General features: G+C 35.7%; 1 protein-coding gene across 1 annotated transcript; it reads left to right on the top strand.

Moving 5' to 3' along the window:
• Window positions 1–10275: 10275 nt before the first annotated feature.
• On the top strand, window positions 10276–10989 carry LOC139863778 (uncharacterized). The gene has a single exon (XM_071852385.1). It carries the CDS (start codon window positions 10276–10278, stop codon window positions 10987–10989), a length of 714 nt encoding a protein of 237 aa, XP_071708486.1.
• The last annotated feature ends 4122 nt before the right edge of the window (window positions 10990–15111 follow it).

Genomic DNA, 15111 nt, shown 5'->3' with positions numbered 1-15111 from the left:
GGTATATCACATTGGGGAGACCGTAAGTTACGCCGTATTTTCTTTAAAGCGTTAAATGCGGGGAACCCAAATGCAATTTTACGCTACGGGTTAAGAACCTATTTTCAATCAACATATCCCAACATAGAATTTTCGTGAATTAGAAAGAGCTTCTATCATGCAACATAAAGAAGCATGTTATGCTTACGGGTTAGTGATGTTCGCTTCTTACCAAAGTGAGAAAAAGAACATCGGATTGCAACTTTTAAATAAAACCTTCCCACAAGTGACGGATTCAGTAGTTGGGGTGAGAAACAGGGTTTTTATATTATTACGGGGCTGTTGGACATTACGAAACCCTCGTCCTTTTGACAACATTACAACATGCTCTCTTGTCAACGGTCACAACGGTTATGTTCCACAAGACCAAGGATGGAAAGTAGTCTTAGTAAAACCAGAATGCATGACTTGTTTCTGGACGTATGAATTACGTGTCTTTATTGCCTTTGTTGAACGACTTGCGTATTAACTAGAATTGTCTTCGCAACTGTTTTGTATCAGAGTTTTTATGTGCTATATTTCATGCTATATGTAAAATAGCGGTATTGTAAGTTTGCAAAATATTGTATAAAAGTTTGAATGTGAAATATTATTATAATCAGTTTTTCATATAGAATTGTAGTAGTTGAATTGTATGTTAGCTACTAAGTATGAACTTAACGGGTAGGTATTACCCGAATTAAAACTTATAAAACGCTAATATGAAGAAAAAACTTTCATAAATGAGTTCATATTATGCTACGGAATACTATTGACTACTCTTAATATTCTATATGATTAACTTAATTCTTTTGGCCATTTTTGAAGGAAATGGCATCGACTACTCGTCAGAACTTGAACATGAGTGAGGAAGACTTCCGTGCTTTCCTTGCAGCAAATATAGCCGCAGTACAGGCTGCAATACAAAACAACAATAACTCAGGGTCTAGCAGTGGAGTTAACTCCACAGGAAACTGTGTAGGATGCTCCTACAAGGCTTTCACTGCTTGTAAACCTCTGGAATTCGATAGAACTGAAGGACCAGTCGGACTGAAACGATGGACCGAAAAGGTCAAATCTGTGTTTGCTATAAGCAAATGTGCTGAGGAAGATAAGGTAAAGTACGCCACGCATACCTTCACAGGTACTGCGTTAACATGGTGGAATACCTATCTCGAACAAGTGGGACAAGATGCTGCTTACGCACTACCATGGTCAGCATTCAAACACTTAATGAACGAGCAGTACCGTCCCAGAAACGAGGTCAATAAGCTCAAGGTAGAGCTTAGAGGGTTACGAACACAAGGGTTTGATATTACCACGTAAGAACGACGATTCACAGAGTTGTGCCTATTGTGTCCGGGAGCGTTCGAAGATGAAGAAGAGAAAATCGACGCATTTGTAAAAGGGTTACCGGAAAGGATCCAAGAGGATATAAGTTCACACGAGCCCGCCTCCATACAAAAGGCAAGTCGAATGGCTCATAAACTTATAAATCAAATTGAGGAAAGGATTAAAGAACAGGCGGCCGAAGAAGCCAATTCGAAACAAGTCAAGAGGAAATGGGAAGAAACCAGTGACAAGGGTCACAATTTCAATAATCAACCCAACAATCATAACTACAATCGCACCAATTTTCGCAACAACAAACGCAACAACAACCACCCCAACAACAACTACAACAACCGTTTCAACAACAATAACAACCGCAACAACAACAATTCCAACAATAACAACAAGAGGCAGAAATTCTGCCAGAGACGTGTAGGATACCATCCAACTGGGCTCCGTACAACAGTGTGTACTAAGTATAATAGAAAGGGCCATGGTGCGACAAAGTGCGAAATCTACGGATCAATGGCTAAGGGAACAAATAATGCCGGAACAAGTTATGCCGACATTACCTGTTTCGGATGCGGGAAGAAGGGCCATTACAAAAATATGTGTCTAAATCAGGGGGATAATAATGGGAAAGGCCGAGGAAGAGTCTTCAACATTAATGCGGTTGAAGCGCAGGAAGACCCGGAGCTTGTTACGAGTACGTTTCTTATTGACAATACATCTGCTTATGTTTTATTTGATTCGGGTGCGGATAGAAGCTATATGAGTAAGGATTTCAGTGCTAAATTAGGTTGTCCATTGACGCCTTTGGATAATAAGTTTATACTAGAATTAGCAAACGGTAAATTAATTGCAGCAGATAATATATGTCAGAATCGAGAAATTAAACTGGGTAGCGAAACGTTTAAGATTGATTTGATACCAGTAGAGTTAGGGAGTTTTGATGTGATAATCGGCATGGACTGATTGAAAGAGGTGAAAGCAAAGATCGTATGTTACAAAAATGCAATTCGCATTATACGAGAAAAAGGAAAACCTATAATGGTGTACGGAGAAAAGAGCAACGCGAAGCTAAATCTTATTAGTAATTTGAAGGCGCAAAAACTAATAAGAAAAGGTTGCTATGCCATTCTAGCACACATCGAAGAAGTCAAACCCGAAGAAAAGAACATCAATGATGTTCCCGTCGCAAAAGAATTTCCCGATGTATTTCCGAAAGAATTACCGGGACTACCTCCACATCGATCTGTTGAATTTCAAATAGATCTCGTACCAGGAGCTGCACCGATAGCTCGTGCTCCATACAGACTCGCACCCAGTGAAATGAAGGAACTTCAAAGCCAATTACAAGAACTTCTAGAGCGTGGTTTCATACGACCAAGTACATCACCATGGGGAGCTCCTGTTTTGTTTGTAAAAAAGAAGGATGGTACATTCAGGCTGTGTATCGACTACCGAGAGTTGAACAAACTTACCATCAAGAACCGTTACCCACTATCGAGAATCGACGACTTATTTGATCAATTACAAGGCTCGTCAATTTATTCGAAGATTGATTTACGTTCTGGGTATCATCAAATGCGGGTGAAGGAGGACGATATTCCGAAGACTTCTTTCAGAACGCGTTACGGTCATTACGAGTTTATGGTTATGCCGTTTAGATTGACTAACGCACCAGCTGTGTTCATGGACCTCATGAACCGTGTGTGTGGGCCATATCACGACAAGTTTGTCATTATTTTCATTGATGACATACTTATCTACTCAAAGAATGATCAAGAGCACGAAGAACATTTGAGAAAAGTGCTAGAATTATTGAGGAAAGAAAAAATGTACGCTAAGTTTTCAAAGTGTGCATTTTGGTTGGAAGAAGTTCAATTCCTCGGTCACATAGTGAACAAAGAAGGTATTCAGGTGGATCCTGCAAAGATTGAGATCGTTGAAAAGTGGGAAACCCCTAAAACTCTGAAGCATATACGCCAATTTTTAGGACTGGCTGGTTACTACAGAAGATTCATCCCAGATTTTTCCAAAATAGCAAAACCCTTGACTGCGTTAACGCATAAATGGAAGAAATTTGAATGGAAGGATGAGCATGAGAAAGCGTTTCAATTGTTGAAGAAAAAGTTAACTACGACACCTTTATTGTCATTGCCTGAAGGGAATGATGATTTTGTGATATATTGTGGTGCCTCAAAGCAAGGCCTCTGTTGTGTATTAATGCAACGAACGAAGGTAATTGCTTATGTGTCCAGACAATTGAAGATTTTCGAGCAAAATTATACGACTCACGCTTTGGAATTGGGCGCTGTTGTTTTTGCATTCAAGACTTGGAGGCACTACTTATATGGGGTCAAAAGTATCATATATACCGACCACAAAAGTCTCCAACATATATTTAATTAGAAACAACTGAACATGAGGCAGCGTAGGTGGATTGAATTATGGAATGATTACGATTTCGAGATTCGTTATCACCCGGGGAAGGCAAATGTGGTAGCCAACGCTTTGAGTAGAAAGGACAGAGAACCGATGCGGGTAAAAGCTATGAATATAATTATTCGTACTAACCTTACTACTCAAATAAAGGAGGCGCAACAGGAAGTTGTAAAAGAAGGAAAGTTGAAGAATGAAATACCCAAAGGATCGGAGAAACATCTTAATATTCGGGAAGACGGAACCCGGTATAGGGCTGAAAGAATTTGGGTACCAAAGTTTGGAGATGTGAGAGAAAAGGTACTTAAGGAAGCACATAAAACCAGATATTCAATACATCCCAGAGCGGGGAAGATGTACAAAGATCTCACGAAACACTTTTGGTGGCCGGGTATGAAAGCCGATATTGCTAGATACGTAGGAGAATGTTTGACGTGTTCTAAGGTCAAAGCTGAACATCAGAAACCATCAGGTCTACTTCAACAACCTGAAATCCCGGAATGGAAATGGGAAAACATTACCATGGATTTCATTACTAAATTGCCAAGGACTGCAAGTGGTTATGATACTATTTGGGTAATAGTCGATCGTCTCACCAAGTCAGCACACTTTCTGCCAATGAGAGAAGATGATAAAATGGAGAAGTTGGCGAGATTATACTTGAAGGAAGTTGTCTCTAGACATGGAATACCAATCTCTATTATCTCTGATAGAGATGGCAGATTTGTTTCAAGGTTTTGGCAGACATTACAACAAGCATTGGGAACTCGTCTAGACATGAGTACTGCCTATCATCTATAAACCGATGGGCAGAGCGAAAGGACGATACAGACTCTTGAAGGCATGCTACGAGCATGTGTTATTGATTTTGGAAACGGTTGGGATCGACATCTACCATTAGCAGAATTTTCCTACAACAACAGTTACCACTCGAGTATCGAAATGGCACCGTTTGAAGCTCCTTATGGTAGAAAGTGCAGATCTCCAATTTGTTAGAATGAATTGGGGGATAGACAGATTACGGGTCCGGAGATAATCCAAGAAACTACAGAGAAAATCATCCAAATTCAACAACGGTTGAAAACCGCTCAGAGTCGACAAAAGAGCTACGCGGACCTTAAAAGGAAAGATATAGAATTTGAAATTGGGGAGATGGTCATGCTTAAGGTTTCGCCTTGGAAAGGCGTTGTTCGATTTGGTAAACGGGGGAAACTAAATCCAAGATACATTGGACCATTCAAGATTTTAGATCGTGTCGGACCAGTAGCCTACCGACTTGAATTACCTCAACAACTCGCCAATGTACGTAATACCTTTCACATCTCGAATCTGAAGAAGTTCTTAGCTAAAGAAGATCTCACTATTCCTTTAGACGAAACTAAAATCAATGAAAAACTACAATTCATTGAAGAACCCGTTGAGATAATGGATCGTGAGGTTAAAAGGCTCAAGCAAAACAAGATACCAATTGTTAAGGTTCGATGGAATGCTCGTAGAGGACCCGAGTTTACCTGGGAACGAGAAGATCGGATGAAGAAGAAATACCCGAACTTATTTCCAGAAGATACGTCAACACCTCCAACTGCTTAAAATTTCGGGACGAAATTTATTTAACGGGTAGGTACTGTAGTGACCCGAACTTTTCCATGTTTATATATATTAAATGAAATTGTTATTTACATGATTAAATGTTTTCAAAATATTAAGCAATCAAACTTATTAAGACTTGATTATTTGAAATGAGTTTCATGTAGACAATTGACCACCCAATTTGACCGGCGATTCACGAACGTTAAAACTTGTAAAAATGACATGACAATATATATATGGATATACATATAGTTAACATGAGATTATGATAAGTAAGTATCTCCATATGTATATTAACAATGAGTTATATACATAAAAATGAAACTACTAAGTAAAGAAACTCGAAACGATATATATAACGATTATCGTTATTACAACGTCTTACTAAATACATATGTATCATATTAAGATATTGTTACACTATATTTAACATGATAAAATGATAATTATATATATCATTAAGTATGTTAACAATGAACTACATATGTAAAACAAGACTACTAACTTAAGAATTTTGAATCGAGGCATATATGTAACGATTATCGTTGTAACGACATTTTAATGTATATATATATCATATTAAGATATATTCATACATCATAATATCATGTTAATGTAATAATTAAACATCTCTTTATATATAATAAACAATGGGTTAACAACATTTAACAAGATCGTTAACCTAAAGGTTTCAAAACAACATTTACATGTAACGACTAACGATGACTTAACGACTCAGTTAAAATGTATATACATGTAGTGTTTTAATATGTATTCATACACTTTTGAAAGACTTCAAGACACTTATCAAAATACTTCTACTTAACAAAAATGCTTACAATTACATCCTCGTTCAGTTTCATCAACAATTCTACTCGTATGCACCTGTATTCGTACTCGTACATTACACAGGTTCTAAATGTATGTACTATTGGTATATACACTCCAATGATCAGCTCTTAGCAGCCCATGTGAGTCACCTAATAAATGTGGAAGCTATCATTTGGAAACTAGCATGAAATATCTCATAAAATTACAAAAATATTAGTAATCATTCATGACTTATTTACATGAAAACAAAATTACATATCCTTTATATCTAATCCATATACCAACGACCAAAAACACCTACAAACACTTTCATTCTTCAATTTTCTTCATCTAATTGATCTCTCTCAAGTTCCATCTTCAAATTCTAAGTGTTCTTCATAAATTCTACAAGTTCTAGTTTCATAAAATCAAGAATACTTCCAAGTTTACTAGTTCACTTCCAATCTTGTAAAGTGATCATCCAACCTCAAGAAATCCTTGTTGTTTATAGTAAGATATCATTCTAAATCAAGGTAATACTCATATACAAACTTTGATTCAATTCCTATAACTATAACTATCTTAATTCGAGTGATAATCTTACTTGAACTTGTTTTCGTGTCATGATTCTGCTTCAAGAACTTTCAAGCCATCCAAGATCCTTTGAAGCTAGATCATTTCATGTCACTTCCAGTAGGTTTACCTACTAAACTTTAGGTAGTAATGATGTTCATAACATCATTCGATTCATATATATAAAACTACCTTATTCGAAGGTTTAAACTTGAAATCACTAGAACATAGTTTAGTTAATTCTAAACTTGTTCGCAAATAAAAGTTAATCATTCTAACTTGACTTTTAAAATCAACTAAACACATGTTCTATATTTATGATATGCTAACTTAATGATTTAAAACCGGGAAACACGAAAAACACCGTAAAACCGGATATACGCCGTCGTAGTAACACCGCTGGCTGTTTTGGGTTAGTTAATTAAAAACTATGATAAACTTTGAGTTAAAAGTTGTTCTTCTGGGAAAATAATTTTTCTTATGAACATGAAACTATATCCAAAAATCATGGTTAAACTCAAAGTAGAAGTATGTTTTCCAAAATGGTCATCTAGACGTCGTTCTTTCGATTGAAATGACTACCTTTACAAAAATGACTTGTAACCTGTATTTCTGACTATAAACTTATACTTTTTCTGTTTAGATTCATAAACTTAAGTTCAATATGAAACCATAGCAACTTGAAACACTCAAAACGGATTTAAAACGAAGAAGTTATGGGTAAAACAAGATTGGATAATTTTTCTTGTTTTAGCTACGTGAAAATTGGTAACAAATCTATATTAATCATATCCTAGCTTACTTATATTGTATTACATGTATTCTAATATATTATGTAATCTTGGGATACCATAGACACGTATGCAAATGTTTTGACATATCATATCGACCCATGTATATATATTATTTGGAACAATCATAGACACTCTATATGCAGTAATGTTTAAGTTAGCTATACAGGGTTGAGGTTGATTCCAAAAATATATATACTTTGAGTTGTGATCTAGCCTGAGACGTGTATACACTGGGTCGTGGATTGATCCAAGATAATATATATCGATTTATTTCTATACATCTAACTATGGACAACTAGTTGTAGGTTACTAACGAGGACAGCTGACTTAATAAACTTAAAACATTAAAACGTATTAAAAATGTTGTAAATATATTTTGAACATACTTTGATATATATATTTACATATTTGTTATAGGTTCGTGAATCGACCAGTGGCCAAGTCTTACTTCCCGACGAAGTAAAAATCTGTGAAAGTGAGTTATAGTCCCACTTTTAAAATCTATTATTTTTTTGGGATGAGAATACATGCGATTTTATAAATGTTTTACAAAATAGACACAAGTAATCGAAAATACTTTCTATGTTGGATTATCGAACCGAATATGCCCCTTTTTAGCTTGGTAGCTTAAGAATTAGGGAAATGGCCCCTAATTGACGCGAATCCTAAAGATAGATCTATTTGGCCCAACAAGCCTCATCCTAGTTACGGATGCTTTAGTACTTCGATTTATCATATCCGATGAGAGTCCCGGAATGATGGGGATATTCTATATGCATCTTGTTAAGGTCGGTTACCAGGTGTTCAACATATGAATGATTTTTATCTCTATGCAGTTTGCGAAATGCCTGATATGAGATGTGTTACAAAAATGAAATCTTGTGGTCTATTATTATGATTTGATAATATGTAGGTTAAACCTATAACTCACCAACAATTTTGTTGACGTTTTAAGCATGTTTATTCTCAGGTGATTATTAAGAGCTTCCGCTGTTGCATACTAAATTAAGGACAAGATTTGGAGTCCATGCTTGTATAATATTGTTTAAAAACTGCATTCCAAGACTTATGTTGATGTGTAATATTATTGTAAACCATTATGTAATGGTCGTGTGAAAAACGCTATATTTTAGATTATCATTATTTTATAATCGTTGTAATATTTTAAAGGTTATGGTTTGTTCTAAAATCGAATGCAGTCTTTGAAAAACGTCTAATATAAAGGTCAAAACCTCGCAACGAAATCAATTAATATGGAACGTTTATAATCAATATGAACGGGACATTTCAGTTAGAATCTCTCAAGTTATCCAAAGAATCGTTCAACGAAGAGAAAAAAGTGAGTTAGTTAATAAATTGAAGAGATATTGCAAGTAAAGAAATGGAAGAAATGAAATTAGAAAGGGCATGGTTAGAAAAAAAAAAAAATTTGGAGTGTATGATAATTTTTAGCTTTTCAAAAAAAAAAAAAAAAAAAAAAAAAAAAAACGTGAGTCTTCAAGGAATGAGAGCGGTTATCATTGTATTGATGATTGAGTGGTGATGCAGATTTGAAGTCTTCAAGGAAGAAGGGTTTAAATATGTTAGAATTAGGTTTTGAAAAAAATTAGGGATGAAGATGAAGAAAGTAATAGAGGAAAATGAAAAATGACTATTGTACTCTCATGTGTTAAGCACATGCAATGACTTGACGAATCAAATTAATGGACGTAACGAAATTGAACCAACGAAATTATCAAGTTGAAAAAATCAAGTTTGAACTATTCGTATAATATTTAACAGATTACAACGACTATCGGTGTAATTTTGTCAATTATTTGCATACCCTTCTAGCGAAGAGATGATGTGTATTCGCCAAATACTTGATCGATTTTTTGAAGTATCCGGGTTGCAAATTAATTCGTCTAAAACGGTGTTGTATGGGGTTAATGTTCCGAGTGAAGAGTTGGATACATTCGCGGGTATTTTTGATTGTCAAGTTGGTAGATTCCCTTTCGATTATCTCGGGGTGCCGATAGGAGCAAAACCAAATAGGGAATGTACTTGGAAGCCTATTATTCGTAAAGTTAAAAAGAAGTTATCGGGATGGAAAGGAAGATGTCTTTCAATAGGGGGTAGATTGGTTTTGGTTAATGCGGTGTTATCTAGTCTACCTTCTCATTATATGTCGCTTTTCAAAGTTCCCAAAGGTCTTTTGAAAAAGCTAGAGAGTCTTAGGAGAAACTTTGTGTGGGGTGGTGATTCGTCTAAAAGAAAAATGGCCTTAGTGAAATGGAGCAAAGTTTGTCTTCCAAAAGAGTGTGGGGGTCTCGGGATAGTTCCGTTGAGATTGAAAAATTTAACTTTATCGGCAAAATGGTGGATAAAGTTTAATGATCATAAAGAAATAATTTGGAAGGAGTTAGTGGCTAATTCAATGGTAACAAATCCCATGGGAAATTTGCTCTCTGATATTTCGCAAGTTAACAGGCACAAAGTGTATAGTGTATGGAAAGAGTTTTTAAAGCTTCAAAATGTGGATGAGTTATTTGACATCATTAGTCCTCAAAGTTGAAAGTAGAAGATTGGAAGTAGTTCTCATATCTCTTTTTGGAATGATATTTGGGTGGGGTTGTCAAAATTGAAAGATCAATTTCCGGCTCTTTATCGCTTGTCTTCTAAAAGAAAAGCGTGGATAGCGGATATAGGTGTATGTGGTGATAATGGGGTTATGATGTGGGATTTTGGGTTTTTACGCCCTCTTGACGAATATGAAAATGCTCAACTTCAAATGTTAAAGGTCTTGTTAAGCTCTATACAATTAGACTTATCTAAAGAAGACAAGATTCAATGGGTGCACTCGGTTGATAAAGTGTACACGGTTGTGGATGGGGTTAAAGTGATGATTTCTTCTAATATAGAGAATGATATCGATTGGATCAATGTGGTATGGATTAAATTTGTTCCTTCCAAGATAGCTATTTTTCATTGGTTAGCTATTCAAGGAGGAGTACTGGTTATGGAAGTTTTGGGTTATAGGCAGTGTTTGAGGGACATCACGGATGATAAGTGTGGATGGTGTTTGTCATATGTTGAGTCGATAGATCATTTATTTCTCCATTGTTCATGGTCTTTTAAGGTATGGGCGTCCTTATTTTATTGGTGGAATGTATCTTGGATTATCCCTTCGTCTATCCTTGAATTCTCTCATGATTGGGGTAATGGGTTGGGAATCAACGCGTCCAAACTTTGGAAGCTTATTGGACCGGCTACTTTATGGGCTATATGGATTGCGCGGAACGAGTTGGTTTTTAATAGGTCTTACAAGTGTTGGGCCGCCACCGTGGATCGTATAAAGCTAAAGGTGTTTCAATGGTTAGTGAATGCGAAAGTGTGCGAGAGCTATCAAGTTTATATATGGAAGAATCAACCTTGGCTAATTATGTGAAGAAAGGCTCTATTTGTTCAAGTGTTATGCTACTGTAATAGTAAATTGTATTTTTTTTTTTTTGAATAGCTTTTAATTATAAAAAAACTAGCAAGAAGCTAGAGGAACATTACAAAGAAGATAACGGGTTTTGCAACCAACAATTCCAATTAAGATTGACTTTCTTATAACGAACCGAAAGCCAATCAAAAGAGGATAGAACAATCGAATCAATAATGTGACATTTTTTAAGCTTTGAAGGTTCAAAAATGGTACCATTTCTATACCGCCAGATAGTCCACAAGGTAGCATAGCATATTGCTTCAGTGACTATAATTCTCTTTGGGTCCTGGTTAGAAGACATTAACCATTGCCATAGGTCTTCAAAATTTTGCCAACGAGGAAGGTTAAGATCGATCCATGAAGCTATGTAGCTCCAAACTTGGGAAGCAATAGTACACTTGAAAAAAATATGATGGATGTCTTCCACTTGAACATGACAGGAAGAACATAATAAAGAGTGAACTTCGTTACCTTTATCAATGAGGTTGCATTTATCTGGCAACCTGTTACGACGCAGCCGCCAAAGGAAAAAGTTGATTTTCTGAGGGACAACCTTGCACCAGTGCGTAGGCCATGGTCCCATAGTGTCTTGGTCAATAAGAATACGGAAAGAGCTCGTTGAGAAGGACCCGTCCGGTTGAAGCGAGCAAACCCATTTGTCATTGTCTGGCGATAATGAAACAGAATCAAGAATATTCAGCAAATCACCAAATTGTTGAGATTCACAGCCTGATCTAATTGGCCTTCTCCACTCCCATTTCCAGCCCCCATTCAGACGTTTATCATCAACCTTGCAGTGCTTATTGGGATCAAGAGCAAAGACACGGGGGAATCTAATACAAAGCGGATAGCCAACAAGCCAATTGTCGAGCCAAAAAAAAGTGTCTTTTCCGTTTCCTATTTTAATAGAGATCATATTGTTAATAGATGGGGTATTTTCGTGTAGTTTTGCATTGGCTCTATTTATTTGCGCCCAGTAGCCATTAGATGTTCGCTTCACCAGAGGAAACAAACCATCCGATTGCTCACCATGGATAGCTTTTACCACCGAGACCCAAAGCCATTTTCTACCAGAAACATACCTCCACCTCCATTTATAGAGGAGAGCTTTATTTTGACTCTCAAAGCTGACCACTCCCAGACCACCTTTATCTTTGTGTTTCAGAATATCATCCCATTTGACCCAGTGAATTTTCCGATCTTCTTTTGAACCTCCCCATAAGAAGTTAGACCGAAGGGATTCAAGGTGTTTTAGAACACCTATTGGAGCTTTAAAGATGGACAAAAAATAAGTCCCAAGCGCACCCAAAACCGATTTAATCAAAGTTAGTCTACCCCCGTGGGAGAGGAGACTTACTTTCCAATTGGCAAGCTTCTTTCCCACCTTATCGAAAATAGGCTTCCAGTTACTAATTAGTCTCATATTGGCCCCAATAGGAATACCTAGATATGTAAAAGGAAGATTCGCAGGGTTACATCCAATCACGTTTGCAACCCTCAAAGTTTCTGGGTAAGGCACACCGATCCCAATAATATTGGACTTATGAATATTAATTTTAAGACCCGAAACCATGTAGAAACAACCCAATATAGTGATAAGATTCTGGATATTCGATTCACTCCACTCCCCTATAAGAAGGGCATCATCCGCAAATAAGCAGTGGGAAACGTTGACAAAGCAATCGTTCGAACCAACAGTGATGCCCGTAAACAATTTATGATCTACAGCATCAAGGATGGCAGCATGCAGGCCTTCCATGCAAATAATAAATAAGAAGGGAGATAGCGGATCACCTTGACGAAGCCCACGCCCGATTTTAAATTCTTCCGATGGGCTACTATTCACTAGAACCGAGGCAAAAGAGGAGTTAAGACAACCTTTGATCCAATGAATCCATCTATAGCCGAATCCAAGATGTGTCATCATCGAAATCAAAAAGTCCCAACTAATTGAGTCAAATGCTTTTTCGAAGTCCACTTTAAACAACATGGCTTTTTTCTTTTTATGTTTGCACCAATCGATCATTTCATTAATTATCAAGGGACCGTCAAGAATTTGGCGTCCCTTAATAAAAGCGGACTGCTCGCAGCTAATAATCCCGTCAATCACTTTAGACAGTCGATTGGCAAGAATCTTGGCTAGGATTTTGTAATGAATTCCGATGAGACTAATAGGCCTGTAATCTTTAACGAACAAAGGGTTATCAGATTTCGGGATCAAAGTAAAGAAGGAAGAGTTACAACCTTTAGGGATAAAACCCGAGGAGTGGAAATTCATGACGAAGGCAATGACTTCTTTTTTTATCAGCTCCCAAAAATGTTTCATAAATCGAAAGGAGAACCCGTCAGGACCAGGGGATTTATCATCGCCACAATCCCAAACAGCTTCTTTTATCTCAGATTCCGTGAAGGGCTGCTCAATTTCAGAAGCTAAGGCAGAAGAGATGGGTTGAAGGTGCTTACTCGGGCTAATAATCTTAACAACTCTCTGATAATTGAATTTTTCCTTGAAAAAGTTTAAAAAAATAGACTTTACTTGATCCGGACAAGTGGTCCACAGCCCGTTCGAGTTCACACCTGATACTGCCAGTTTCTTCCTCTGTCGATTCATTGAGTTGTGGAAAAAAGAAGAATTCTCGTCGCCAAAAGTATTCCATAGCTTCCTGTTTTTAATAGTAAATTGTATGGCTTCTGTTTTTAATAGCACAAGTGGGTAAATGTTTGTAAACCCAACTTGCCATCTTCATGTACTGGTCAACAGTTCACTTTTTGTGAATTGTTGTTTCTAAATTTAATTTCCAGTTTTTTGCTAAAAAAAAAAAAAAAAAAAAAAAAAAAAAAAAAGTTGTTACTTATATTATGGTTAGAGAATCTTTGTAGATCGTTCACCTAGTAGGGACACAAATCTATAAGTAATTTCTAGTGCTTCTAGATAAAGAAGGTTCGATTAATTGAATGACATCATCGTAAACTAGAATTCGGTGTGTTCAACTTGATACTGTAATAATTCATAGATTGGTCATTTTCATTGATGCTCGGGATAAATCCATATCATTTTTCATCAACTTCATAATATATTCCTAATTTATCATATTAATTTAATCATATCATAAATATAAATGAGAAATAGTTATTATAGAAAATAATAACTATAGCTCTAAAGACTCTAATTAAGTATTAATTGCAAAGTTAATGTTTCCAATATAAAACTGTATATTTCTGTTAATAAATTAACCCTCATGAATTTTAGTATGAAAAGTATGTTATATGTTACAATATGATAAATTAACAGTTTACAATAACCGCTTAAACGTACTAAACTGAATTGAAGTTGTGCTCGTCACCGTTTTTTACAAACAACATAAATACTTTTTCAAAACTTCAAAAAGCCGTAATAGAAGCTTAAGAATATAAAACTCCAAAACAAACTCAAACTAGTTCATTGGTTCGCGAATTCACAGGTTTGGCAAAAGAAAATTATATTGAAATATTAATGATATTGACACGTTAATTAATATTTATTACTATGTATTTAGTTAAATAAATTGAATTTTGAATATTTCTAAAATATATAATATATATAGTTTATTATAAAATGTTTATAATACTAGTGTCATCCACAATAATTTTAGTTTAATTATTGACGTATGTTGATATATGATTTTAGTGATTTTATTACACAAAAACCATACCCAATTCTTGATCGTTTAAGATTACTGTTATCCTAAACTTTACACCACTACAATAGTTGATACAACACTAATATTAACCATCAGCACATGGGACAAACAAACCAATTTCTTTTGTTTCAATTAAAATTAATAATGATAATGGTGTTTAGTATTGAATCAAATAGGGTCATTCAATTATATTATGTATGACCATTTCAATTATAAGGTCATTATCTTTATTATTATTATCTAAATATACTAAAATCCATCACTTTGTATTGTTCACGAGGGTACTTTCATCTTTCTGCTCACAGGGGCATATTCGTCTTTTCACTTACATTATTTACTAACTCCGTTTTAAGCCACATGACAAATAAAAATCACCCGAAACACAAATAGATTAAGAACA

Source organism: Rutidosis leptorrhynchoides, chromosome 8 (assembly GCF_046630445.1).
Source record: "Rutidosis leptorrhynchoides isolate AG116_Rl617_1_P2 chromosome 8, CSIRO_AGI_Rlap_v1, whole genome shotgun sequence".
NCBI lineage: Eukaryota > Viridiplantae > Streptophyta > Magnoliopsida > Asterales > Asteraceae > Rutidosis > Rutidosis leptorrhynchoides.
The sequence above is the reverse complement of the archived record's forward strand: the minus strand, read 5'-3'. Positions and strand labels throughout refer to the sequence as shown.

Excerpts from the sequence above, each read along its gene's own strand:
- LOC139863778 (XM_071852385.1), top strand. The coding sequence starts at position 10,276 with ATGTGGGATTTTGGGTTTTTACGCCCTCTTGACGAATATGAAAATGCT.